We start from the raw sequence: 25,300 nt of genomic DNA, 5'->3' as shown, positions 1-25,300 counted from the left end.
AACCTGGCCTTGAACACCTCCAGGGATGGACGGGGCATCCACAGCCTCTGGGCAGCTGTTCCAGCACCTCACCACTCTCCTAGTAAAGAACTTCCCCTTGACATTCAACCTAAATCTTCCCTCCTTCAACTTACAACCATTTCCCCTTGTTCTGTTGTTATCTACCCATTCAAAGCATTGATTCCCCTCCTGTTTATGGGATCCCCTGCATATCAAAATCAAGACAGAATCTCAAGTCAACAGTTCTACATCAGCTCACTGGAATATCTAAATGTTGGAAACACATCTTTCTACAGAACAATCCTGTGTGGCAGGAAATAATATTATAGCTAACTTTTGAAACTAAGAGCTCACAGAAAGGGACTAGCCTTCAAACAAGGCAAAATGACTTGTTCAAAACCAGAGGCATTCTGCAAGAAGGCAGACCAACTGCTTGGCCAAAATTTGAACATCTTCTCACGTTCCACAGGGCTCATCTACGGCACCAGGCATGGCGTTGTACAACATGCTTTAATAGGATGTCATCACCAGGATTTCTACCACCTCTTTTCCACACGTAAAGAGAACGGTGTTCTTTAGAACACATTATGGAAACCTACATTCTTCTTCAGGATCTCTCACCAACAGTAACAACTTTCATAAAAGAGCAATTTGTTAGTTCAGAAAACTAAAACCAAAAATCACCAAGTAACAAAATTTTACCTATCCCCATTTTTGTGTTCAACAACAATTTTTTTTTTTTTACCCTTGCTAGAAAACAGTCTGTGGGAGTAGTTTTATTGTAGTTCTGTTGGCACATAGTCTTGGTGAAGACAGATGTTATATCTGGAGAACAACTCCAAAACAGATAACAGCAGCTCCATGAAGAATATAAATCATAATAGCAAAAAAGTGGGCTTTTGGCTACAGCTGCTTCCATATTAGAGTTTTATTTTATTTAAAAGCAAAAAGAAACACACATCTTACTCATGCTCTTAAAGTAACAAACCTCTCAAGATTCCATCTAGGGAGATTTCGTCTTGTGTGACACAGAGAAGACTCAGTTTGCATCCTCAGGTTAAATGCAAATTCTTTCTTTGCTACTCAGAGCAGGAGGAGAACATCTCGAGATGCAAGTCCTGATGTGCAGATCCTTGAGGGAGTGTGAGCTGACCTAAGAGCATCCAACAAGAGTGGAGGATCCCTTCCAACTCAGGGTGTTTTATGGTTCTATCATTCCTGCGGTAGGGGCTGGGTCCTGATCTTCAGCCCTCCTGTAGACATTCTTGGAAATCCCCACAAATCAATTCAGTTCAACACATCAGGAAAATAAATAAACCAACCCATCCTTAGCTACTTTGCTTTGCCCGGGTTAGCAAGCTATGTTAGCTTAGAGAAGGCTGTGATGATTACTGTCACCAACCCTACAGATGGGCCAAGCCAATTTAGCTAAAAACAGAGGAAGGCATAAGAGGCACACAGGGAACAACATTTCTTTTAGTCCCCTTTAGGTTGGGTTAACTACCCGTGAAATCATGGATTAACTCATCTGGTTTACTTTAGAGTAAAACTAAGGGCTCAGACAGTGTTTCAGTTATAGAAGCTTAAAATGTCAGATGAACATTCCTATAGCCACCAGCCATTTACACTATACCTTCTCGTCAGAAGACAAAGACACAAAATTAGCTGAAGCCTCTTTCACCAAGGTTTAATTAAAGTGTTTTGAATCACATTCCAGGGAAGCTAGACAGTTAAGGCAGCTTAGCCATATGGTGACTTTCCAAGCCACCATAATGCAATGGCTATTTTTCAATGTGCTGATTTTGATACCATTCACATACTCATTCCTTTCTTTCCATTGTTTTTCATAAATGATAATAAGACTTCAGTCTTTTTTTTCCCCATCTGCATTACTCACACTGATTTTTTTTCCACTCAGCAGGCTTTTACTTACTCCAGAGGCAGCTCTGTCATTGCTGGCAGTTAGATCCATACACACAGACCTGACAATTCGGGTAAACTTTTAGAGGCAATGTTGAAACTGCCCAGTTCCATAGTTTCAAAATGCTAAATAACCAATGGTCATATCTCACACATTAATTAATCAGTACTGTTGTGATCCTGTGAAGTACACGAAATTGCTTCCATTATATTTATGAAGAAATCAGCAGAGACATATTCACATTGGCTACAGAAGGACTTAGTTTCAGATAAATAACTAATTTTTGTGACACCAAAATCAAGTCTCGTGCTCACATAAGGCAAAAAATTCCTCTCAAGTACTCAATCTCATCCAACCGCAGATAAAAATAAAGTAGATGAAATGCTAATTGCCTCCTTTGCTCTTCAGGCTGCTCCATGGTTGGGATAACCAAACTACTCTTGAACCATGGCAGCTTTAAGAGATTTATTAATGCAAACCAATCTTACTTTTAAGCTTGTTTTAAAACCCTGGCCTGAAAATTGAATACCTCAGATACTGCTTTATAACTTTCTTCACCTGCCCAGTGAAGTACACCCAGGCATACTTTTTATTTTGTAAACAGTTATTACAAACATACACACAAGACGAGTCATGATTTCACAATAAATTACAAGATGTGGGCTGTCAAACTGCTTTATCTTTTTTTTTAATTTTTTTTTTTTTTTTTTTTTTTTTTCTTTCTAACGTCCATTTACCTATTCAAAAAGTTATATATGGTTCAATTCAGAAACTCTGCACCCAACGAGGTCATCTTGGACTGTTTCTCATGATTTAAAGCTCTCTAACCCTGCCTAAATAGTTTCATCCCAGCTTTCACCCAGGCAAAAATCATTCATCTATACTTTTTATTGCATTCTCAATGACTGTATTAACTGTACATACACTGGAATCAATGGAAAAAGTGACTGTTTTTGTGATGAAGGGTGGCAGCTGATTAATACCACACATCAACATGCCACAGTGATCCCAAGAAGCAGCAGAATATGATATCCAACTAAAACTGCACAGAGGCAGGACACGTCTGAAATCTGGCTGAAGCACAGGAAATTAAGACTATATAATTCACTGCTTGGAAATTTATGTTATAAGTCTGATTCAAAGTTAAGGCTGACAGACTGTCCTTGTGCTCTCACAAAGCACAGAAGAACTGTAAGATCAGCCTGCAAACTCTGCAGTACCGGCGTAATAAAGATGCACAGGGCAGTGCGGCCTTACATCCAGATTTCTTCCCTGCTGTGAACTAGGTATTTAAGATTTCAAGTGGTGACTATTTAATACTGATATCCAACATATTTGCAGCTAAAACAAAGAACAGAAAGCGTCTCAGAGTGTCAAAAAGGTAAGAACCACTAGTTTTGAATGGAAGACTAAGACACCAGCAAAGGAAAATAACTACTTAATGGTCGTATCAAGAAGCCTATTTGAAGAATACTGGTAGTTTAATTTCCAACATATAAGTGCTAAGTGCTTCTCTTGTCAGTGCTACTCTTTACTGCTACTCTCTACACAGAAGTCTTTGCTTACATTGCCACTTGAATGATGAGTGTCCCTGAATAATCTTCATCCCAGAAATGATCTATTTTGGATTAATCTGACTGTATTCACAGCATTCCACTTCCAACTTGCAATAGACAAGATTTCTCTTTGTAACTCAGCTAGACAGAAGGTACAGTCAGAAGCCTAGGGGTCAAAGCACCTCAAGAATCTGTTTGCCACTGGACATTTGGTCATGCCTACAAGAGGTACAAGGGACACTAATGCAGGACTGGAATATGAGAGGGATGCAGGACAGCACAAGAAAGGACAATCACTCCTTTCAGCCTGACAAGCTTCAAGCTTTGAAGTCATTTGCTTATTTATTGAGGAAAACAGAATGGATATTAATTACATTCAAGATTCGTAACAGAAGTCATTTAAAAGAGCAAACTAAAAGACTCAAATTCAAACATAAGATTTAGCAGCAGTTGTGACTTGAACCTGCACATTCACTACCAATGTTAGCTATGCTCAGTCTTCTGCCTTTGATATACAATGCTACTCTTCTGGTGTACTCATCTCCTTTCACCAGGTCTGTAGTGGTGCCAAACACTTACAGCTCTGGTATCTTTCTGCTATGATGTCATGGGGATGTATGGAGTACTCCAGCTTTTAACAGCACACTTCCTCTGATCAAGGCTGTTTCTAAGCACTTCACGATTTTCTCTCTTTCAGAGATGCTATCAGCCAGACCAAGAGAAGAACTATAAATTCCTGTTTCCTGGTTTAAATGTCTAGTAAATGCCAAACCAGTGGAACTCCTCAGTTTAGCAAACTGTTATTATCATTGTGATCATTTCTCTGCATCTTTCGGGTAGAACAGAAAAAATACAATGTTCAAGATATCATCTTTTTGTAGTTGTTGTGTCATTGTTCGGGGTTTTTTGCTTGTACTTACACTACTGGAAAAGTTCTGAGCATACTTTACATGGGGATGGGACGTTATAAAGCCTCTTGGGGTTCTTCAGTGTTATTCACCATTCTGTAAGACACAATTAAAAGATACAAAAACTTCAGATATTTCAACGAAAGGCAAATTCATTCTGATTTCTTCTTGTCTGGCTTACAGTTACACAACCAGCTTATAAAGGGCAACATTCTGGTAGTTTTACCAGGCAGTAGCCCCAAAACACGTCATTAAGAAAAACACACAAGCCCCTCCAGGATCCTTCTTGAGCACCCTATCCATCCTCTCTTAAAAGGGAAGGGTATCAATCACCATATATAATCATAGTTAAGAAAAATGCTCCCTCAAACTACTGCAATTTTTTCTATCCACTTTCAATTTTTATGTTTCATTGTGTGGACTGTTAAAGCCTCACCCTCTTTCTTCTCTTTGCCTTAAGTGAGTGATGACATGGTTTGCAAAGGACCCATGGTCTTAAAGTCTAAGAAATAATCCTTTGCATCCAAGCACCCCACAGATGACTTCTGCTATAAATCAATGCTTTAAAGATCTAAACTAGGCCAACTAGCAAATATTCTGAGCTTGTGTATACCAAACAGATTAAAAACTGCACATGCTGATTCACATTACTCCTCATAGTCTATAACTAATTCAGATCCACATAATCTGTACTAACACAGACACACTTCAACGCAGATTCCAGGTAGATTCCTAAGGAGAAAGTTGATGTCTGGTAGTGTAATCAGTTCACAGACAAAAATTTAAATTACAATTGATTTCTTTTTGCCACAAGTAAATTAATCTGAGCAATCATTTAGCCTTATGACAGTTACCTACCCTTTTAACTCACAAGAGCTATTAAAAGGATTATTTGGCTAACGTCCGCCAAGAGCTGAGAAGACAGGTACTATGTTCTGAAAAGGAATGACCTAATAGAAGTTTCTTCAGCTTGCACTGCTGACGTCTTTCTTCATAAACTAACAGACAAAGTGCTTCAAAAGTCAAACTATTAACCATTAGGAAAGAGTTACATCCAGGTAGATGTGGGAAGAACTAGAGAGAACATTTGCACTTCAGACTATGGGTGAGCATGAGCTGGAATAGAAAACATGTGAGTTGAGCAATAAAGGGAAGTGCATTGAATAATTTATTCTGCTCTGTAATTGTCCATAATATCAGCACCCAAGATTTGTGGATGAACACACGTAGGCTGCTCTCACTGTTAAGCATGATCCAGATGCAACAGCATGGCTCTTCCCCGACAGCACCACAGGATTTGCTAATGGCTTTGGAGAAGATGTGCACCTATTGCAGAGTCCACTGTGCAATACAGACTGTACCAGGTTTGCTAGGTTATTTACAGGGCTTTTTTCTTTGCTTGTGAAAAGCTTTGGAACTCTCAGGACTAGGCCACACAGACTTCTCCAGAAGTAGCAGCTGGCAGCTTCTGGACACCAGCTTTCACTGGGGGTTTACAACTCACCCAGGTGTGGCAAAGGAAAGACTGCGTGTTTTGGGGGAAGGGAGCTGCTGAGAGGTGGCTGCTGCCATTTCAACAATTCACAGAATCTCAGAGAGTTGAAGGGACCTTAAAAAAATCATTGAGTCCAGCTCCTTCGCTAAAGAACTTCCCTACAGTAGGTCACGCAGGTTGGCATCCAGATGGGTCTTGACTATCTCCACAGAACCAGACTCCACCACCTCTCTGGGCAGCTGGTGCCAGTGCTCCATCACCTTTACTGTCAAGCAGTTCTTCTGCATGTTAGTATGGAACTTCCTATATTGAAGTTTTAGGCCATTGTTCCTTGTCCTATCACAGTGCACCAACAAGAAGAGCCTGGCCTCATCCATTTGCCTTCCACCTCCCTTTAGATATTTACAAACACTGATCAACCTCCCCCCCCCCCCGCCCCAGTCTTCTTTTCCTCAAGCTGAACAGACCCAGGTTACTCAGCCTTTCCTCATATGGAGGTGCTCCAGGCCCTTCATCATCTTTGTGCCCCTCTGCTGGACTTCTTCTAGGAGATCCCTGTCTTTTTTCAATTGGAGAGCCCAGAACTGGACACAGTACTCCAGATGTGGCCTCACCAGGACAGAGTAGAGAGGGAGGATCACCTCCCTCAGCCTGCTGGCCACGCTCTTCTTAATGCACCCCAGGATCACACTGGCCTTCTTGGCACACACTGCTGGCTCATGGCCAACCTGCTGGCAACAAGAAAACCCAGGTCCTTCTCTGTAGAGCTCCTCCCCAGCAGGTCATCCCCCAACCTGTACTGGTGCATGTGGTTTTTCCTCCACAGGTGCAAGATTCTACATTTGCTCTAGTTAAACCTCATCAGGCCCCTTCCTGCCCATCTCTCCAATCTGTCCAGGCCTTGTTGAATGGCAGTACAGACTTCAGGTGTGTCAGCCAATTCTTCCAGCTTTGTATCATCAGCAAACTTGCTAAGGGTAGACTCTATCCCTTCATCCAGGTTGTAGATGAAGATGTTGAACAAAATCAGACACAGCATCAACCCCTGGAGAACACCACGAGTTATAGCCTCCAACCGGATTCCGCACCGCTGATGACCACCTTCTGAGCTCTGCCAGTCAGCCAGTTCTCAATCCACCTCACCATCCACTCATCTATCTCACATTTTCTAAGTTTCATAACAAAGATATTGTGAAAAATGATGGCAAATGTCTTGGTGAAGTCAAGGTACACAACATCCGCTGCTTTTTCCCCATTTACCCAGCTGGTTATGGTATCATAGAAGGCCACCAGGTTGGTCAAGCATGAGTTCCTCAGAAAGTTGGCTGTCCTGAAGTTCAGGGCAGCAATTCTACTTACTGCTTTGCACACAAGATCTTGAACTCCACCATCTTGTTATCACTACATCCTAAGCTTCCCCCAGTCATCACATTCCTGACCAGCCCTTCCTTGTTAGTAAAAACAAGGTCAAGTAGCACACCCCTTCTCATTGGTTTCTCCACCATCTGCATCAGAACGATATCATCAATGTGCTGCAGGAACGACCTGGATCTTGTGTGCCTGGCTGTGTTGCTTGTCCAACAAATATCAGGATGATTGAAGCCCCCCATGAGAACCAGTGCAGAGGACAGCAAGGCTGTTTCCAGCTGTTTGTAGACCGCCTCATCCACTCCGTCCTCCTGATCAGGTGGCTTGTAGTACCCACCCACAACAGTGTCTCCTATGTTAGCCCGCCCCTTAATTCTTACCTACAAGGTCTCCTCTTGTTCAAATTCACCCCCAAGTGAACCTTAATACATTCTAGTTGCTCTCTCACATAAAGAGCAACTTCACTACCTTGCCTCTCCAGCCTGCCTTTCCTAAAGAGGACATAGCCATCCATGACAGCATTCCAGTTGTGTGAGCTGTCCCACCTTGTCTGTGTGATTGCAATGAGATCATGGCCCTGTGACTGCATGCAGATCTCTAGTTCTTCCTGTTTATTTCCTATGCTGTGTGCATTGGTATAAAGCAGAGAGTGCAGGTATCACTAGAGGACGCAAGGTTTAAGCCAGGTTATCAGCAATGTTTTCCTCTCTGAGAAGTCCTCACAAGATCCAATTAGACAACTGAGAGGCTTTTCTCCACAGATTACTAAAAAGGCAGCATTACCAGGCCCTCCTCTGTCACAAGAAACTCCATCCTCCTTCCCCACTGAATCTAGTTTGAAGTTCCAGTAATCAATCCAGCCTGCTTGCTTCCCAGAACACTTCTGCCCCATCTGCTCAGTCGCATTCCATCTGATGCCCACACACCTGGTCTCTCAACATGCTCAAGATCACAGTACCTAAAACCTTGATCCTCACTCCATCACCCAGTACTGTACCTGATCCATCCACCTCCTCCTTTCCAGGACCCAGACACCAGTTAGAAGGACAACACTACATGCGCTCCTGATCCCTTTAGCATTTTTCCAAAGGATGCAAAGTCCCTTTTAATATTATGTAGTTTCCCATACTTTTTTAATACTATGAATCTCCCATGGCCCTGCTTGAATGACAACAATCAGATAGCAGTCACCTGGCTTTGTCAGATGCGGTAGAGTCTTCTTAACATCTCTGACATGTGCCCTTGGAAGACAGCAAACCTCTCTGAAGATGTTAACTGGGTGGCCAATGAGGCCTCAGTGCCTCCCAGGAAGGAGTCCCCAGTTTTTAAGAGTCTTCGTCCTTTTTTTGGTGGCAACTGCAATTCCTTTGGCCCGCATCTACGTTTTGAGATGCCTTATTTCTCATCCATAAGAAGAGGACGCCAAGAGCAATATCAGACACAATGGACAATTCCAGCAGACCACAGCTCATGCTGTGCGTGTGGCCTAGGAAAGAAACCATGTTACTGGAGAACTGATGGATGGAAAAGACAAACCAGCAGCTCCCTGAAGTCAGCCGCCCCAAACCTTTCAAGATAGTTCTACACCACTAGACACTTCTCCATTAAATCTCTTAGCAGTTTTTAAAGCATTTTCTGTGAAGCAGTCACAGAAAAATATGAGATCATGCAGTTGACTTATTGCCAAATTTTGAGTTTAATAGAGAGAACTGTTTTGTTTTCCAAAGAGGAAGAATTTAAATTTAAATAGATGCAAACTTTCTGAAGGTCGGAGAGGCTAACGGTAGAGAACTGAATTCCTCAGAGAAAGACTCGCTTTGAGGGTGAGAAGTGTGGAAGAACCAAAGGAAAAAAAAACTCACAAAGGAAAAAAAGATCACTTTCCATCACCATGAAACACAGAATTAAAACTGGAACACGACAGAGCCAAAGAAAAGGCTGCAGTAATTCAGGTGTGAGATGACAAAGGCAGGACAATGATTTTAGTGATACTAATGGAAGAGGAAAAAAAAAAAAGTGCAGGTTTCAGATGTTATAAAATAAATGAAGAGCTTTTATGCAGCCCAGATTTGGGATATGAATACAGGAGGGAGAAGGAACTTTTCCAAGATACTCCAGATCTCTAAGTGCAGATAAAGGGTACGATAGAGCAGAAATAAACAAAAGAGAGCTCACAAGTAAATAAGAGAAATTCTCCATTTTTGCTTTGTTTGAGGCAGCAGTGCTACAGTGTGGCTGCAATCACAAATTGTCACAGCAAAGCCAAACTGTAAGGCAGGTCAGTTGAAAAGGTTGCCCAGCTGTGGATGCCCTCACTCTGGAGGCATTCCAGGCCAGGCTGGATGGGGCTGTGAGCAACCTGGGCTATGGGAGGTGTCCCTGCCTATAGCAGGAGGTTGGAACTGGGTGATCTTAAGGGTCCCTTCCAAACCAAACCATTCTATGATTCTATGGTCAGGGAATCCTAAAGTCCGCCTCGGTAGCTGGAGTTGTGAAAGCAAATGAAGTTAAAAAGAAAGGAGAGGAAACCAGTGTTTCCTACGTCTGATGCCAGAAGAGAGTGGCAGCTACTGAGGAGGGTTACAAATAGTCTTTGGTCTAAAGTTCAGTGGCACAGAAGCACCCTCCCTCCCCTGCACCCACATAAAGATTGCTTAAATGGTTTTCTGATTCAGGGTCCATCAGACAAATAACAAGCAACCCATCACCTATAATTTTAGGAAAAATTTCACCCTAGAGCAGGGTAAATGCGACCGACATTCTTAAAATTATCACTCTCCTTCTTTACCTCCTTCAGCACAAACCAAAGAAACAAACAGGTTTGATCACAGCAGCAGAACAGGTGTCACCACAATCTGTAGTTGATATGCAAGTAAGAACTCACCAACCTTTGCCCTTTTCGCATTATTCATTAAATAATTTATCTGCTAACACAGGGAAAACACTACTAGTTCCATTCCTTTCTGGAACAGATAATAAAAAATTCAATATTAATATGGAAATCATGGCCACAGTTGTAGAATCAGATGTAATGAACAATCTTGTCCCCGGCTTAAGTTGCTATAAAGGAAGCTTAAATTTACAATGGATGAGCCTTAGTGGCATTCTGTTTTTCAGATATTAAAAATCTCATTTTCTCAGTGCCAAGGACAAGTGGATGTGTGAAGCAGTGGAGTATCAACTCTGCATTTGTCTCACTTGACATGAAATCATTCTCATTTTAGTTTAGATTTTTAATATATTCTTGGGATCCACTTCAGTTTTCTTCGTTCCTCACTGGATGCAATTAGATATTTTGAAGTACAGTTCACCCTCATCCACAGCACTCTGCAGAAGCAAGGAGGAAGTCACTTGGTAAAGATGAGGCTCATGTAACTTATTTGGAAAAGAAATTGATTTTCCTTTTTAATTTCTGAGTGAGTCACATAGTAAAAAATAACACCACCACTTTGTATTTCACTAATACCTTCCTTGGTAAGTTCTTAAAAAGAGCTTTACAAATAAATTAAAAGCTTTCTGTCCTTGAGAAAGGGGAACATCACCATTTTGTCACAAATAAAACAGGAACAGAGGGGCTAAATTCTTGGCTCCCAATCATACCAGATAGTATCAGAGATGTCTGCCTGAGGACACGGGCCCCATGCTACTGTGCTACCTGCTACTGAAATGCTGGAGAACCAATTTCAGCTTGCTCATACACCTGGTTTGCTGCATGGTGAAAGAAAGGAGCAAATTCAACCTCGCTCCTGAACTCATAATAAAGGCGGGTTCCCAACCCTGTGCATGGTTGCAAACCAACCCTCTCCTATCGTAACAGGGAATTGCTCAAAATTTAAGTGCTTTACTTAGAGGTAACAGATAGCTTAAGGTCAGTAGGAATTGTCAGGCCTACCATGTGTGTGCACACATGCATACACATACACACTGTAAGTGTGAGCCATTACATTCCAGTTACTTCACCTTCTCTATCCTGAAGCCAGTGTAAAGCACAACAAATCTGTTACCAGCTTCACTGTGTCCAGGAGACATCTTGCCTCACAGACCAAGGAGCCATCACTCTCAGCAGTTCATTCTAGAGGTTGATCACTCTCTCCATTAAAAACATACACTTGATTTCTACTTCGAATACATATTGCTTCAGATTCCAGATAATAGCTCCTGTTAAGCCCTTTTTTGCTAGCATTGATCCCTTTATTTCTGGGAGATGTTCAGACAGGCTGTTGTTTATCCAATGCTTTTAAAACTTCACACACTGTATTTGTATCAAAACTGAAAATTCATCTGGGTGCATGCACAAAAGTAGGACTAGCATCCAAAATACTAAAACTAATCTAGGACTCTCTAGCCCATTTTCCAAAAATAGGCCTATTAGGAAAAAAATATACTCTGCCATCTGACTCAAAGATGTGTTACATTTGTGCCCTGGAAAGCAAGGTTAGGAACCTTCTCTGAGACCTGTCACCTCCTGAGCATGCACTGTGGCTTGGCAGCGTGCAGCATTTTGTTTCACACAGTCACTGTACTGCAACATGAAGAGTTGTCGTTTAGGCCTCTAGGCTCTAATTTACTTAAATATTATCACCTTAGTCAGTGCAGTCATTTGTATCCTGAGCAAAGTCTTATTCAGGACTTGAAGAAAGTGCACAATTAGCTGCGGCCAAGCACTATTGCTAAACACAGCAGCCACTGCATCTGCTGCAGCTTCCTTCTGGGTTACCTCAAGCTGCAAGCTTACACGGAGGACACTGGCTTTTGACACAGTAACGTGGCACAAATTGCTATGGCAGAGACATTATCGTCAGGAACAGTCTGTGCCACTCTAACCACAGAATGGTTGAGGTTGGAAGGGACTCATGGAGGTCACCTCCAACCCTGCCCTGCTCCAGCAGCCCTACCTACTGGGTGCCGGGACCGTGCCCAGATGGATTCTCAATTCTCTCTTCAAGGAGAGAAATTCCACCACCTCTCTGGGCAACCAGTGCCCTTAAATCAAAGGATTTGAAGGGAACAACAGAGCATACTTTTCATAAATAAAAATTACTGAAGAATCTGTTCAGAAGTTACCTTCAACAAACTCTGGTTTCAGTCTTATTGTGGCTGAGTTGGTTTAACAAATCCTTTACTCTACACTGTGTAAAAGAAAATACTACTTGTGGATTATGGTGAGGGAAAAGAGCAGCATCTTGCCAAGTTTACAGTAAAGAATTTTGATGCGATCGTCTTCTTCCTCAGACTGCTAACTGAAGGGAAACCACCAAAACAAGCCTTTTCCCCTTTAGAAAACACATGCCTTGATCTTATGATAAAGAAAGCAACAGTTGGTGCCCTTGAAAAAAAAAAAAGTAAACCACTGCTTCCACAAAATGCCCCGCAGTTGATCTCCACAAAACAAAATGCCATTATTTCTCTTTCCTTTTCCGTTCCCAATTCCACACAAGAGAAGAACCTTTAACCAAATGGAGTGAAGTTGCCTAGATGACAAGCTGGAGGCCAGGCTCCATTTCAAAGCAAATTAGTAAATGATCCTCTCCCCCAAAAGACTGGAGTAACAAAACTACAGCTTTCTAAACTCCCCCAAGGCTGTCAGAAACACAGAGAAGTTGATCTGTATTCCACTGGAAAGGACCCCAAACTATTCCAGAATTCCCAAGGATGCATTAGAAGCAATGCAGTTGCAGCAGAAAGGCCTAGTTTAGTGCTGCTTTGTCCTCAGTGGCAGCTGGAAACAGAAATTCTGTCAAGATACACCTCCAGACATGTTCCAGCAGAGAACCCCAGGTTTTATTTTCATTATTGCTTATAAATGAGTTTCAGAACTTCATGTCCCAGGCACCTAAATTGTTGTATCTTCTGATTTTCAGTACTTCACCCCCTCCAAGCATGTCTGGAAACTTGCCTGGAACCAGAGATCAGAAATGAATTGGCCTTGCTGTCACAATTAGGAGTCAATCTGTACAGCAGGAGAATGACACCAGACACACAGTCTCATGTCTAACTGTCATGTCCAACAGCTGCTACAAAGACTTCTGTCTCAGTGGCCAAATAGATCATTGATCCATCTGGAGCAATTCAACTGAGCATTGAAGTGGATGAGGATGAGTGAAATGGTCAGTCAAAAGAGAGAACTTAAGGAGAAGCAACTCTCAGTGGAATGGTTCCCATTCAAGGTCTTTCAGTCTGCAACAGAGCAGAAGTTGTCACAGAATCAGTAATTACATGATAGAAGGCAGCAAGCAAGAGCAGGGAGCTGCAGGAGCAGTCCAAGCCCAGCTAGTTCCTATAAATCTCCAGTGAGCAAGTCATATCCTAAAGTATCAAGATTTAAAGCATCTGGATGCCAACAGTACAGATTATATCTTGAACTCTTTGGATACATACAGTTATATATGTTAATCTGGACAACGCTCTGGATGGGGCATTGCCAAACCTGAGTTCAAGCCTGGGCCAAGCGTACAATAAATAAGGGGCTCATTCAAAAAAGATCTCAATTAACACTAATTACCTTAACAGATTTCTGTTGCGAACACAGTGACGTGGTAGTGATGGATACACCGACAGAAACGAGCTCCTGTACTGCCAAGCATGGCTGAACAGTGCAAGCACTCCTCCACTGCAGGACACTGATTGTCCCATGTGAGCACTTCTGCTTACCAAGGCTCTTCAGCCACACTCACCTGCAGCCCAACCTCTATGGTTACGTCCATAACAATGCCCAAACAAAGCACCCCAGCACGTGGGCCTGCTCAAATGAACTACTGCACGGTATACTGTGGTGGCACTGGACAACCTGAGGTGCCCAAGTCTGCCATCTCTCTCAGCCAGCAGGCACCAAACGTGGGTTTTGGCACAGAGGAACAGCTCAGTCTGTTTGACTGCAACTTCCATGATGCAGACCAGGCATGCTATGTTCCAACAGCGCATGCTACGAACAAAAGAGAATCTATTGTTATTATGGCCCACAGATCTTCCTTTTTAGCATTATTTCAGAATTTGTACTTGCCATCAGTTCACCTGACAGAGTGAGATTAATTGCAGGATAGGGGTACAACAAACCATTGGCAGGCACAGAAAACTGCTACTTCAAGATCCTACATGAATACATAAAATGCTCAAAGCAAGATGCTTGTATATTCAGCTGAACAACCTACACCCCAGCTGCTGACCTAACAAAAGCAACCAGAAGTTGATCTGCTGATCAGACAATTTACTGATCACTTGCACCAAGAATAGGCATGGAAGATTTAAAAAAAAAAAAAAGCACAAAAAAAACAATGTCTCATAATCCCTCAGTTTTGCTTTGCTGTATGGCACAGAAAAGTATTACAATGTGTGTGACAAACACATAAGACTTCAAAGTATGAACTGTCTTTAAAATAGGTTTCAGATCTAAAAAAATCACCTTACTCCAAACAGCAAGAAGACTACATGCTGCACCAACAAGAAATACGTTAGCAACTTTAAAAAATACTCAAGTATGTTCTAAAAGCTTTGTGAGCTCTCAGTGCCTTGTAATAAAATCAGCATGCAAACCTTTCCCATTCCTAAACAAGTTTGAGTAAAGTTGTTTTTCCCTATTCTTCCCCTTTGCTCACCCAGATTTTTCATCAGGCCCATCTGTAAGGGCAGCATCCACAACTTTGCTTTTTCACATGCTTTGACAGAAAGCCTGTGTGGCTCTTCCACCTCCACAGAGGTACATGGCTCAGCAGATGCAAGTGAAAGAGGGCAATGTTTTTGTAACGCTGTAACTGGCAGATTTATTCTCTTGATACTCCATCTTGCTTCTCCTTGCTGATTAGTTTAAAGGATGGGGAGATGACTTGGATCAGGAGACTGACAGCTCTAAGTGCTCTGGTTCCATTGGTGCTATGAAAATTAAAAAGGGAAGTTTAGAAACATGCTTTCATAGTTTCAGAATCTGAAAGGTACTGCTGTTTGTACTAGCATCTCTGTATCTCTGACCATGAAAAGAAAGGTGTTTTTCAGTTTACTTACTACCTGAACAGTATAAGAAGGGAGTTAAAGAGTCCAGGCCTTACTACTAGAAGTTCACCCTGCACAGAAACTTCACACTAATGCTTCTGTCCAAAATGTAAACAAACACCCAAGCACCTTTCAGAAGTAGCAGTAACATCCAAGCAAACATCAGCTCCAGCAGGACACCCTAGCAGCAAACACGTTTCCTTCCCTTATCCATCCCTAGCTGCGAGAGCATCACCAAAATTGGGATCATTTGTTGGTTAAATGTTATTTTTGCAAAGACCTTCTTCTGCTTAACACATTAACAGGGATTTATAAAAACGACTGTCTGGAACGCTGCTTAACAGTGCTAACAGCAGAGTTCCAAGAAATCAGTAGTTTGGCAACAATAAATACAGCAATACATGCTGAAATCTGTGCTCATGCTTGCTAAACCTGTAATCCATGGGTTTTTGTTGTTTTTTTTTTTTTTCCTCCCCATAATAAGTGGTTTAAATTTAGTGCAGATGATTCACTTGGTGCAGGTTTACTTGCTTTGTTTATTTTTTGCACTTTGAATCCATCCTGACTGACATCTTACAAGAAGAATAGAGGAGGGAGACAGAATCTGGCCTTCTAAAGGGAAACCAGCCCATTAAATGCAGCACTTCCAGTAATTTTGTTGTAACTTAAACATCTCTTCAGCTTGGCAACTCCCTCCTGCAATAAGCAGCAGATGTGGGCAGACCCTTGTCCAACTAGTACCCTGGTGCTTCTTGCACTCAAGATTGGGCTCAGGTCAAAAAAGATCCATCCTGGGGACCTTGAGACATACCCCAAGAAGGTTTGCTGCATCACCACAATCCAACAAACGAACTTCCTGTGCTGCTCTCTACCTAACCCAGCTAAAAAGTACCTTTGCCTAGCACTAGCCAGGCTTGGGGGAAAGGAGTATGCAGATATTTGTGTATTTTGCTTTAAAAAAATCCCCTTACCTTGAGGCTCTGAGTATGAATGCCTCCAATTGCATTGATGCAATCTTTTCCTGAAACTCAGGAGCTTTGCTGCAGACACAGAGGAATTAACCCAGGTTCAGGCATTCACCAGAGAGCATCATGCAGTTCAGCCTCTGTTCTCAACCTAGTCCTGAAACTGAAGCATGTCAGTGAAAGAAAGCCTTGACCACAGATGCAGAACTCTGGCAGGTGGCTGGTGACGCACGCAAGGTAACTGGGAAGGAGGTAGGCAGGAGCACAGATGACAGAGGAAGCTTTGGGACAGCTCTGTCGGATTATTACAGCAAAACTTTTCTAAATATATCTGCAGTGCAAAGTAGGTGGGTCAGAACATACCTCCAAGAGAAATCCATATTTGGAACCATAGCCCAAGTGGCAAGCTATACGTTCAAAGTAGGTATAAACACAGCATAAGGGCTTTAAGCAAGAACACTTGAAGGATTTGGAGTCTCCCTTCTGTCTCACTGCCTCCTTCCCCCCCCCCCCCCCCATATATTTTCAGACAAAAGTACAATGCAAGTCTGTAATGTGAAATACTCTTTAGGAAACAGGCCAGAAAACCAAACAGATGCACGGAATGCACGGAGAGGTGAACTGACCTCCACAGTCTTGAATGAAATTATTCAGCAAGCTTGGAACCAAATCAAGATGAGCCACTGCTCTAAAGCCTCTTTACCTGTGACCAGGCTGGGAGTTCGCAATTCATTTCACATGTGAGCTGTGAACTGGGGAGCTGGTTATGTCCAGAGAGCACAGTGTTCACAAAGCTATCCAAAACAGAATGCTAGTCCCAATATCAAGGACCTAACACCAGAACTCTGAAAAGTGAATGAACTTCGCTGGGCTGTGAGAGTTCTGCTGAATTCTCTTTGAGCAGGAAATCCAGCTTCAGCTGTGGGGATATATTGGAAGTGTTGATAAAAGCCAAAATTGCAGAACATTTAGAAATGCATAATTTAGTAGAGGACATCCAGTACAGATTCATAAAAGGAAGGTCATGCCTGACAAATCTGCTGAAATTCTTTTTATTATACGACCAAATCGTTAGGTTAGACAAGAGTGAAACAGTGGACATAAGTTATCAGTATCTCAGGAAAGCATTTGATTTTGTATCATTCAGACTGATTTACAAAGTCATAAAGCATCATCCAGGGAAAAAGAACTGAAATGAATTTAAGAACATTTTAGGGACAGGAACCAAAGTAAGCCAGCGAGCAGGACGAGTCTGAAACATAGAAGTGTAAAGGTCATAAAAACAGGCTCAGTGAATGGCCAAACTTCTCAGCTACTATTTTAGAGGCAAGAAGACCTGAATCTGGTGACAGAGCTACAGAGGAGTATTTCTGCAGGCTGGTAAATGAGCAGGAAAATTGGGTGCAGCGAGATGGATGAGCCAGGCCTGCCATCCAAAAAAAAAAAGACACAAGAGGCGCAGCACCAAACTGTGGGATTCACTGCTCCTGGAGCTGATGTGTGAAAGGATCTGCTGGCTGGGAATCGCCTCCACTTCAAAGAGGATTCGATAACTTTATAGTCATTAATAAAATCTGCAGCTATGCATGTTGTGATGATACGGGTAATTAAATCTGAAGCTTCTGGGAATCAAGCTGATAGCCTGAAAGGGTCAAAAGGAAAACTCCTTTTGTACTTAATTACATGAATAGCTTTGCAAGCTGGACAGGTGCATTAATTGTCAAATACTGACCACTGCTTGACACACAACCCCACATTAAGTGAAGCCTCCAGAAAGATCCAGCTTGACTCTCCAGGAATATGGCAGTGATTTCATGTAGGATACACCAAGAGTATCCTACAGTCCTCTTGGGCCTGCATGAAACCAGTTCCTGCATAGCTTCAGACAAAAGCACTCTCAGTTATTCTGAGACATTCAGCAGGGTGTTGGTAATATCATCTCGTGAAAACCATTTACTCTCATCTCTGGGAGACTCGAACTGAGCTCAGTGCCTTGATGACAAGGCAAGAAGTTTTTATCCTTGTATTATCTTTCCTAAGAGAGAGGCGAATCTTTACAACGTCCTTACGAGCTGGGGTAATATCCTCCAAGAGAAGTGAGCCGCAGCAACATGCTACCTGCCTCAAGGTCACCTGTGATAAAGATGAGAACAGAACGTGGCTCTTCTGATCCCTACACTTGTGCCCTGAATACCAGGGCACAGTGCTGCTGCTGCCACCTGTGGGGATGGCCTTTCAGCCTTCAAGGCTGTCAAAATCCAGCAGCTTTTATAAGCACTAAAATTCACTTTAAATAAACTTCAGCTTGAAAAAAAAAAGTTACGGGAGAACAAGTGGACTCCTGCGACACCAGAATTCTTCAATGCACAAAGCATCTTTCATCTCACTGTTCTACACGGCACCTTTAAATATTCTTCTACATAAAAGCATGATATGCAAGAGCAAAAGAATAACTGAGAAACAGTAATCCCTAACAGATCAACTGTGCTTTATCTACACAGATTCCGCTTCCATAAAAGCACAGAGGAAAGAGGGGGGAAGGAAAGAAGAGTACATTCGTATTGTTTTCTGAAGCTTAAAATAACCACAAAGTGAGAAAAATCAAAGCTGTTCCATAGAACAACTAGAGAAAAAAAAAAAGTCTCACTGAGCATTTGAGAAAGACAGCAAATGGCAGAAGGTGGAATTAGAGATTTTGAGAGTGCTATGGTCACCGTGCTTAGATCCTAAATTTGGTCTGTGCTGAAACCAGTGTGGTTTAAACGGGAAGCATCTGCTAGAATGTATGCGTCCCATATATAATTATAGCTGTCATTGGCAGCAAAGGCTACAGTTATGGCTACCATTACATACTCCATTTTCACTTGCTAACTTCTCTGAAAACTTTCTTTCTTCAAATATCATGCAACAGAATATATGCAGCTTCTGGAGGAAACTTATTAACTGAGAGACACAGTAAGCAAAGGGGTGGGGAGAACGAGACAGAAATCATACTGAAGGCAGGCAGGGTTGCCATCAATTTATTCTTGTAGTTGATCGATCATGGAGTTTTTCCTTTTGCAGAAATAAGCAGAAAACATTTAATCTGCTGTAGTTTGTGAACCAAGCAACAGTTATGCTTAGTCCAAACCCAGGGTCCAGTCTGATGCCAGGGGAAGCAACAGGGAAGTGGTGAAAAATCTATGTAGCAGATTAAACCTTCATTTATTCTTCACATTCCCTCCTCTGCTCCCCAGACATCACATCCAGGGTTTGTGTGAATCCTTCTTTTCAACATACAGCCTCCCTTAACCAAAAAGCTACCTGCCACAGTACTGCTTATTTCCTAAAACCATTTCCACAAGCAGTTTCTTGGAGCTGAACCCAGCTCCCTACCTCTTCACACACACACAGTCTCAAGGTATCCACTTGCTCCCTTCCAAACGGGCCAGGCACCCACCAGCTCACACAGCAACTCAAAAGGCATCAGCTCAGAGCAGAGTTGCCTTGCCTTCAAAGCTGCTACCATGCTGTTGCGTAGTGATAACACGATGAACAGAAACCAGCTGAAGAATTATTCCAGCCCGGACTTTCATTGTTTCTAGACATGTCTTTCTGCTTCTCTCTCTCCATGCTACAACCTATAAAGATCAGGGAAGAGTCTATAACTCGCCATGCAGATTTCCAGAGGTTTCCTTTATTTATATTTAAATATTCTTATGTAAACACACACACCATTTATTTTAAACCTAAGCTATACGGTGTCTATTCTCCTCATTCCATTCAGTCTTGCCATTCAAAACAAGAGATGCCGGAAAAAAAAACAAACCCAGTATCCTCAGAGCTCCACACACGTGAGTAATTCAGGCATGAATTAAAGCTCAGGTGGTTACTGATTAAAAAAAGTCATAACAATTTCTGCTACAATTCTACCCTCTCTATTGCCAGCTGTGGTACACATGATTATAGACTGGATCGATGGGCCAAGGTTAACTGCATGAGTTTCAATAGGGCCAACTGTCAGGTCCTGTATTTTGGTCACAACAACCCCAGGCAACCCTACAGGCTTGGGGAGGAGTGGCTGGAAAGCTGCCTGATGGAAAGGGACCTTGATGTGCTGATGGACAATCGGCTGAATTTGAGCCAGCAGTGTGCCCAGGTGGCCAAGAAGGCCGATGGCATCGTGGCTTGGGTCAGAAATGTGTGGTGAGAAGGACCAGGAAGTCATCCTGCCCCTGTACTCGGCACTGGTGAGGCCTCACCTGGAGTACTGTGTTCAGTTTTGGGCACCTCAGTACAGAAAGGACATGGAGGTGCTGGAGCAGGTCCAAAGAAGGGCAACAAGGCTATGAAGGGCTTGGAGAATATGGCCTATGAGGAGAGACTGAAGGAACTGGGGCTGTTCAGTCTGGGGAAAAGGAGGCTGAGGGGAGACCTCATTGCTCTCTTCCAGTATCTGGAAAGTGCTTACAGCAGAGCGGGGTTGGTCTCTTCTCTCTTGTGACAGGACGAGGGGAAATGGCCTCGAGTTGTGCCAGGGTAAGTTTAGGTTGGATATCAGGAAACACTTCTTTACAGAAAGGGCTGTTAAGCACTGCAATAGGCTGCCCAGGGAGGTGTTTGAGTCACCATCCCTGGATGTGTTTAAAATCTGTTTGGATGTGGTGCTCAGGGGCATGATTTAGCAGAGGGCTGTTAGAGTTAGTGTAGGATGGTTAGGTTGTGGTTGGACTTGATGATTTTTAAGGTCTTTTCCAACCTGAGCAATTCTATGATTCTATGATGAGGCAAAGCCCTCCCAAAGATGCTTCAGGAGGCAGTTGGGTCATCACAGGTAGGAACCACACCGTCCCCCTACTGACCTGCTGCCTTCAGCAAAGAGCTGCTGCAACACAAATTGCTTAGCTGATTTCTAACAATAAAAATTCAAAAAGGCCCGTGAGATGATCAACCGTGTGCTGGTTATATCAACAAATGGCAATGCCAGCAGTAAGTTGCTCTTTTAATTTAACCTTTTCCTGTTTTAAGAACAGGAAAAGAAAAAAGGGTTCTTAACACATTATTTGGAATTTGATTTTGAGCTTTTAGATGGCCTTCCCTAAGTGCACATATGTTGTTCAAATGCAAATTCCATCTGCACAGAGGTATACACACCAAAATCCAGAGGGGAATTAACATAAAGTCATTCATAGAATCATAAAATGGCCTGGGTTGAAAAGGACCACAATGCTCATCCAGTTCCAACCCCCTGCTATGTGCAGGGGTCGCCAACCAGCAGACCAGGCTGCCCAGAGCCACATCCAGCCTGGCCTTGAATGCCTCCAGGGATGGGGCATCCACAACCTCCTTGGGCAACCTGTTCCAGTGCCTCACCACCCTCTGGGTGAAAAACTTCCTAATATCTAACCTAAACCTCCTCTGTCACAGTTTAAAACCATTCCCCGTTGTCCTATCACTATCCACCCTCACAAACAGCCGTTCCCCCCCGTTTATACGCTTCCTTCAAGTACTGGAAGGCCACAATGAGGTCTCCCTCAATCCTTCTCTTCTCCAAGCTAAACAATCTCAGTTCCCTCAACCTTTCCTCACAGGAGAGGTGCTCCAGCCCTCTGACCATCTTAGTGCCCCCCTCTGGACCCATTCCAAAAGTTCTGTGTCTTTCTTGCACTGGGGACCCCAGGCCTGGACGCACTCAGTGCTGCTGAGGCCAGCACTGCAGATGGGGCCTCACAAGAGATGAGGGGCTATTCCTATGAAGGCTTTCAGGCCTCTCAGGCTCATCTTACCCTTCTGCATTGAGCTGCAAAGGTAATATCTTCTCATCTAAGAACTGGAAGTTTGGAAACAAGTTACTCAACACAAGTATTCAAGCTTGGAAAATTGGACCTCCACCAGAGGACTGGAGGATACATAAATCAACACATCCGTCCTAAAATATAAAAGCTACTGTTTAATGCAATATGCCAAAAATAAAATGTGAGTTCCTCTAGACAGTCTGCAACAAGCAATTATCTAAAAAACAATTTTTCACAAAGTTCTGCACATTCTTGCTGACTAACAATTCTATTGCCAAGCGCAGGAGACAGTAGGATGATTTTTTTTTTAATTTTTTTTTTTTTTTTTTTTTTTTTTTTACTTTTTACAGTTAGTTCTAAGAATATTATCCAAAATACTGGCTTATATAAAAGGGTACTTTTAACTTCAGTTTTTTAAAGCAAACCTTTATGATTCTTTACATCCAGTTGATAATGTATTGTAGACTTACCAGTTACATCAAAGTCTGTCTCTGTCTGCACAAGGATGCCATCTCTTAAGCCGGTTTAACTCCACACTTGAGCCTAGCTTACCGCTGTGAAGAGCTAGATTCCCATAACCGAGTTAGTCACATAATTGAAAGAACTCCTGGAAGGAGTTCCAGCAGTAAGATGCTGCAAGATCCTCTAGAGAAGAAAACCAATCAGCAGCCTCTGAGGCTGCTTAGAGACCATGAACTTATCCAACCCTTCTTCACTTTCCACTTTTCTTAATCCTTTTTGGGATATAAGTGAATGCAAATTTTCTGAATGCAGCAGCTATGAACTATCTGCCATCAAAATGGATGGAAGTACGAAGTGCACTTTGTATTAAAAACAACAAAGCAGTGAGCTTGGTGCATACCAAGTCACACTGCACACACTGTGACAGCAGTAGGGCTAAGATGACACTCATTTGGAAACCTCACAAAACTCTTTTAAGATCTTAGCAAGCAAATGGAGTGAAAGAAGTTATAGCCCAATATTACCTAAGCCTCAAACTCGGGACTCCTTGCTCTAGAAAATTACATTATATTATATTAGTATAACCTCCTCCCCTGTTACTTTATGGTAACATAAAGGTGCTTTTATTGCTACTTCTACAGAAATGGGAGAACAAGCACAGTGAAGTAAGAAATCCTTCTCTATGTTAACATTGTCTCTTGTGCAATATTACCGTGTCAGCAGAAGCTGTTCTTCTCCTCCATCAGCACAGCTGACCGTATAAAGCCAGCCCAACAACCTGAGTCCAGAATTTGAAGACTGTCACCTTGTCCCCACTTGGTGGACTGCACTGTATGCAACAAGTTCTATCAAAGCCGTGTGCAGCAAACTGCCTCCAGAAGTTTAAGGAGGCTGTGCTTTTTCCCTTCAGGGTCAATACCTGGATCACTGAAAGAGTTTAAGGCTGGAGAGAGCTGGTTGATTCCCTGCAGCTCACACCACGGACTTGTGACAACTGAACCGTTTAAGGATGTGAAAAAGAAAAATGGAAGTGAGACAACTTTGACAGTTTGGAGTCTTTTAAAGTCTTTCTTTAGAAGCCAAATCAGAAAGTAAAACATCTTAGCAACCTTCTCACTGTCCTCACAGCCACAGTTAGCGTTTGCTTTTCTCTAAGCTCTAGTTCCTAGAGTCAAATAATAGAGAGCAAAAGAAAAGCTGAGAAATGAAAAGTGAATAAATATATCTCATAGCCTTAATACAGAATCAACTCCTTCGCTGCAGTAAATTGTGATTTAATATCTTTTTTCTTTTGTATGTTGAGGGCGTAAACAACAAACACCAGTTAGTTTCAAATGACTACTCATGCCTCGTACATGCTAAACTGGGTCTTAGGAATTTAACTTTCTTGGCCACAAATGAACAAACTGAAAATACCAACCTGGGTAGGTATGGAGTCTGCTAACCTGTGAAGTGGAGTTTGGAGCCACTCTTAGCTAGGACAGACTGATCAGTCAAGAAGCAGCACGTGGCCTTGCTGAGAAGAGCAGACCAGCAGATGGGCTGCAGAAAGCAGGTCAGGCATAGTAGGCTCAGAGAGAAAACTCAGGCCAGAGAGAGATGTGGGCAGGGCAGAAATGGGACATCTGACGGCCTGAACTTTGTCAGTTGTGAGGCATGAAGCTGAAGCCATGAGCAGGTTCTGCCTGCTGTATCAAACTTCCTTCAGCTGCAGGGAATGGGCTGAGTTTCTGCATGCAGCACTGTTACGGTAATCAGAGATCGGATACCAGGCTGGTCTGACCATCAGTCTGACCCAGCAAGGATATTATGTTCTTAAATGGCCTGGGCACAATTTATGTACAGCCATTCCATGAGGCAAAGCGCGTGAATGTATTATAAAACACGTTACAGCAGAACAGCCTCAGCTCTACATCTGCAAGGAGAAAACTGACACCGTAAGTCAACATCCAGTTGGCTGAGGAAGAGAGGGGATGACACATGCATACATATAAATGGATTAGATCACAGCCTTATGGCTGCTCTAAAGCAATCCAGTAAGATTTACTTCTAATATTCTTAAAATGTTTTTATTTTTGAAATATAAGACATGAAAGTGCCCCATTTTTCACCAGCTGAAGTCAAACATGAAATAACGAAACAGTCTAAGTAGTTAACAGACTACAATGCTCACCATGATTTCCAGTCAGGCTTACAGAGGCTCGCAGAGTAACACTGTGTACCCATTAACTCCAAGTCCACAATTTGGCCAGAATTTGTTTTGCTGCATTACAGCCAAATCACTTTTTGTGTCCGTCTTCCTCCTACGTGGGATTGCCTTAGCAGAACAGGATGCCAATGCTGAAAGCACTGACTGTCTCCGACTTTACCATCTTTGATTAAGAAGGCCCTTTTATTGCAGGATCACTTTGACTCACAGATAACTATTGCTGCATTGAGATGAAGCTACTGGCAGGAAAAGCCTACATCAACTCAGGGAAGAGCAACCAGAATATTAAACCTCTGCAAACGAGCTATTTCAAAACTCTAGCACGGCTAGAATTACTTGCTTCCCATTCAGTTGTAACTGAAATTTAGCTCGACCACTTCTTGTAGTCCTTACAGTAAACACAGAAAACAAACTCCTTGCAGCAAACCGTCACACTGGGTTTGAACATCTCTTGACAAGTGGATTATTAAGGGTTTCACTTCAGATCCCTTCACCCTTTGCTTTCATTGTGACAATCCTCCCTCAACTCACGTCACCTCCCCATCCTTTTAGTGCAGTATATTCAGCTTCTACCCTATCTTATCTATCCTCACAGCCTGTCACTTCGAGTTCTTTTCTCACCCCATTCTCATCCCACTTCTGCTTGCCTGTCCACCTAA

At 42.6% G+C, this 25,300-nt stretch overlaps 1 protein-coding gene across 21 annotated transcripts in view; it reads right to left on the bottom strand.

Moving 5' to 3' along the window:
- HMBOX1 (homeobox containing 1) overlaps positions 1 to 25,300 on the bottom strand; it is a 130,835-nt gene that overhangs the window by 78,182 nt on the left and 27,353 nt on the right. For 19 of the 21 annotated variants that reach the window (XM_085218298.1, XM_085218296.1, XM_085218300.1 and 16 more), the window contains one exon: positions 4,398 to 4,481. The exons of 1 other annotated variant lie outside the window; for it this stretch is intronic. In XM_085218298.1, coding sequence (XP_085074424.1) covers positions 4,398 to 4,420 — 23 coding nt within the window. In that variant the 5' untranslated portion in view covers positions 4,421 to 4,481. Of the gene's footprint in view, positions 1 to 4,397; positions 4,482 to 8,439; positions 8,607 to 25,300 lie in introns of those variants that run through there. One more of the 21 variants, XM_010708089.4, reaches the window with a different exon arrangement.

This window comes from Meleagris gallopavo, chromosome 2 (assembly GCF_905368555.1).
Source record: "Meleagris gallopavo chromosome 2, MGAL_WU_HG_1.1, whole genome shotgun sequence".
Classification (NCBI taxonomy): Eukaryota; Metazoa; Chordata; class Aves; order Galliformes; family Phasianidae; genus Meleagris; species Meleagris gallopavo.
Note: the sequence above shows the minus strand (reverse complement) of the source record. Positions and strands in the feature narration are given on the sequence as shown.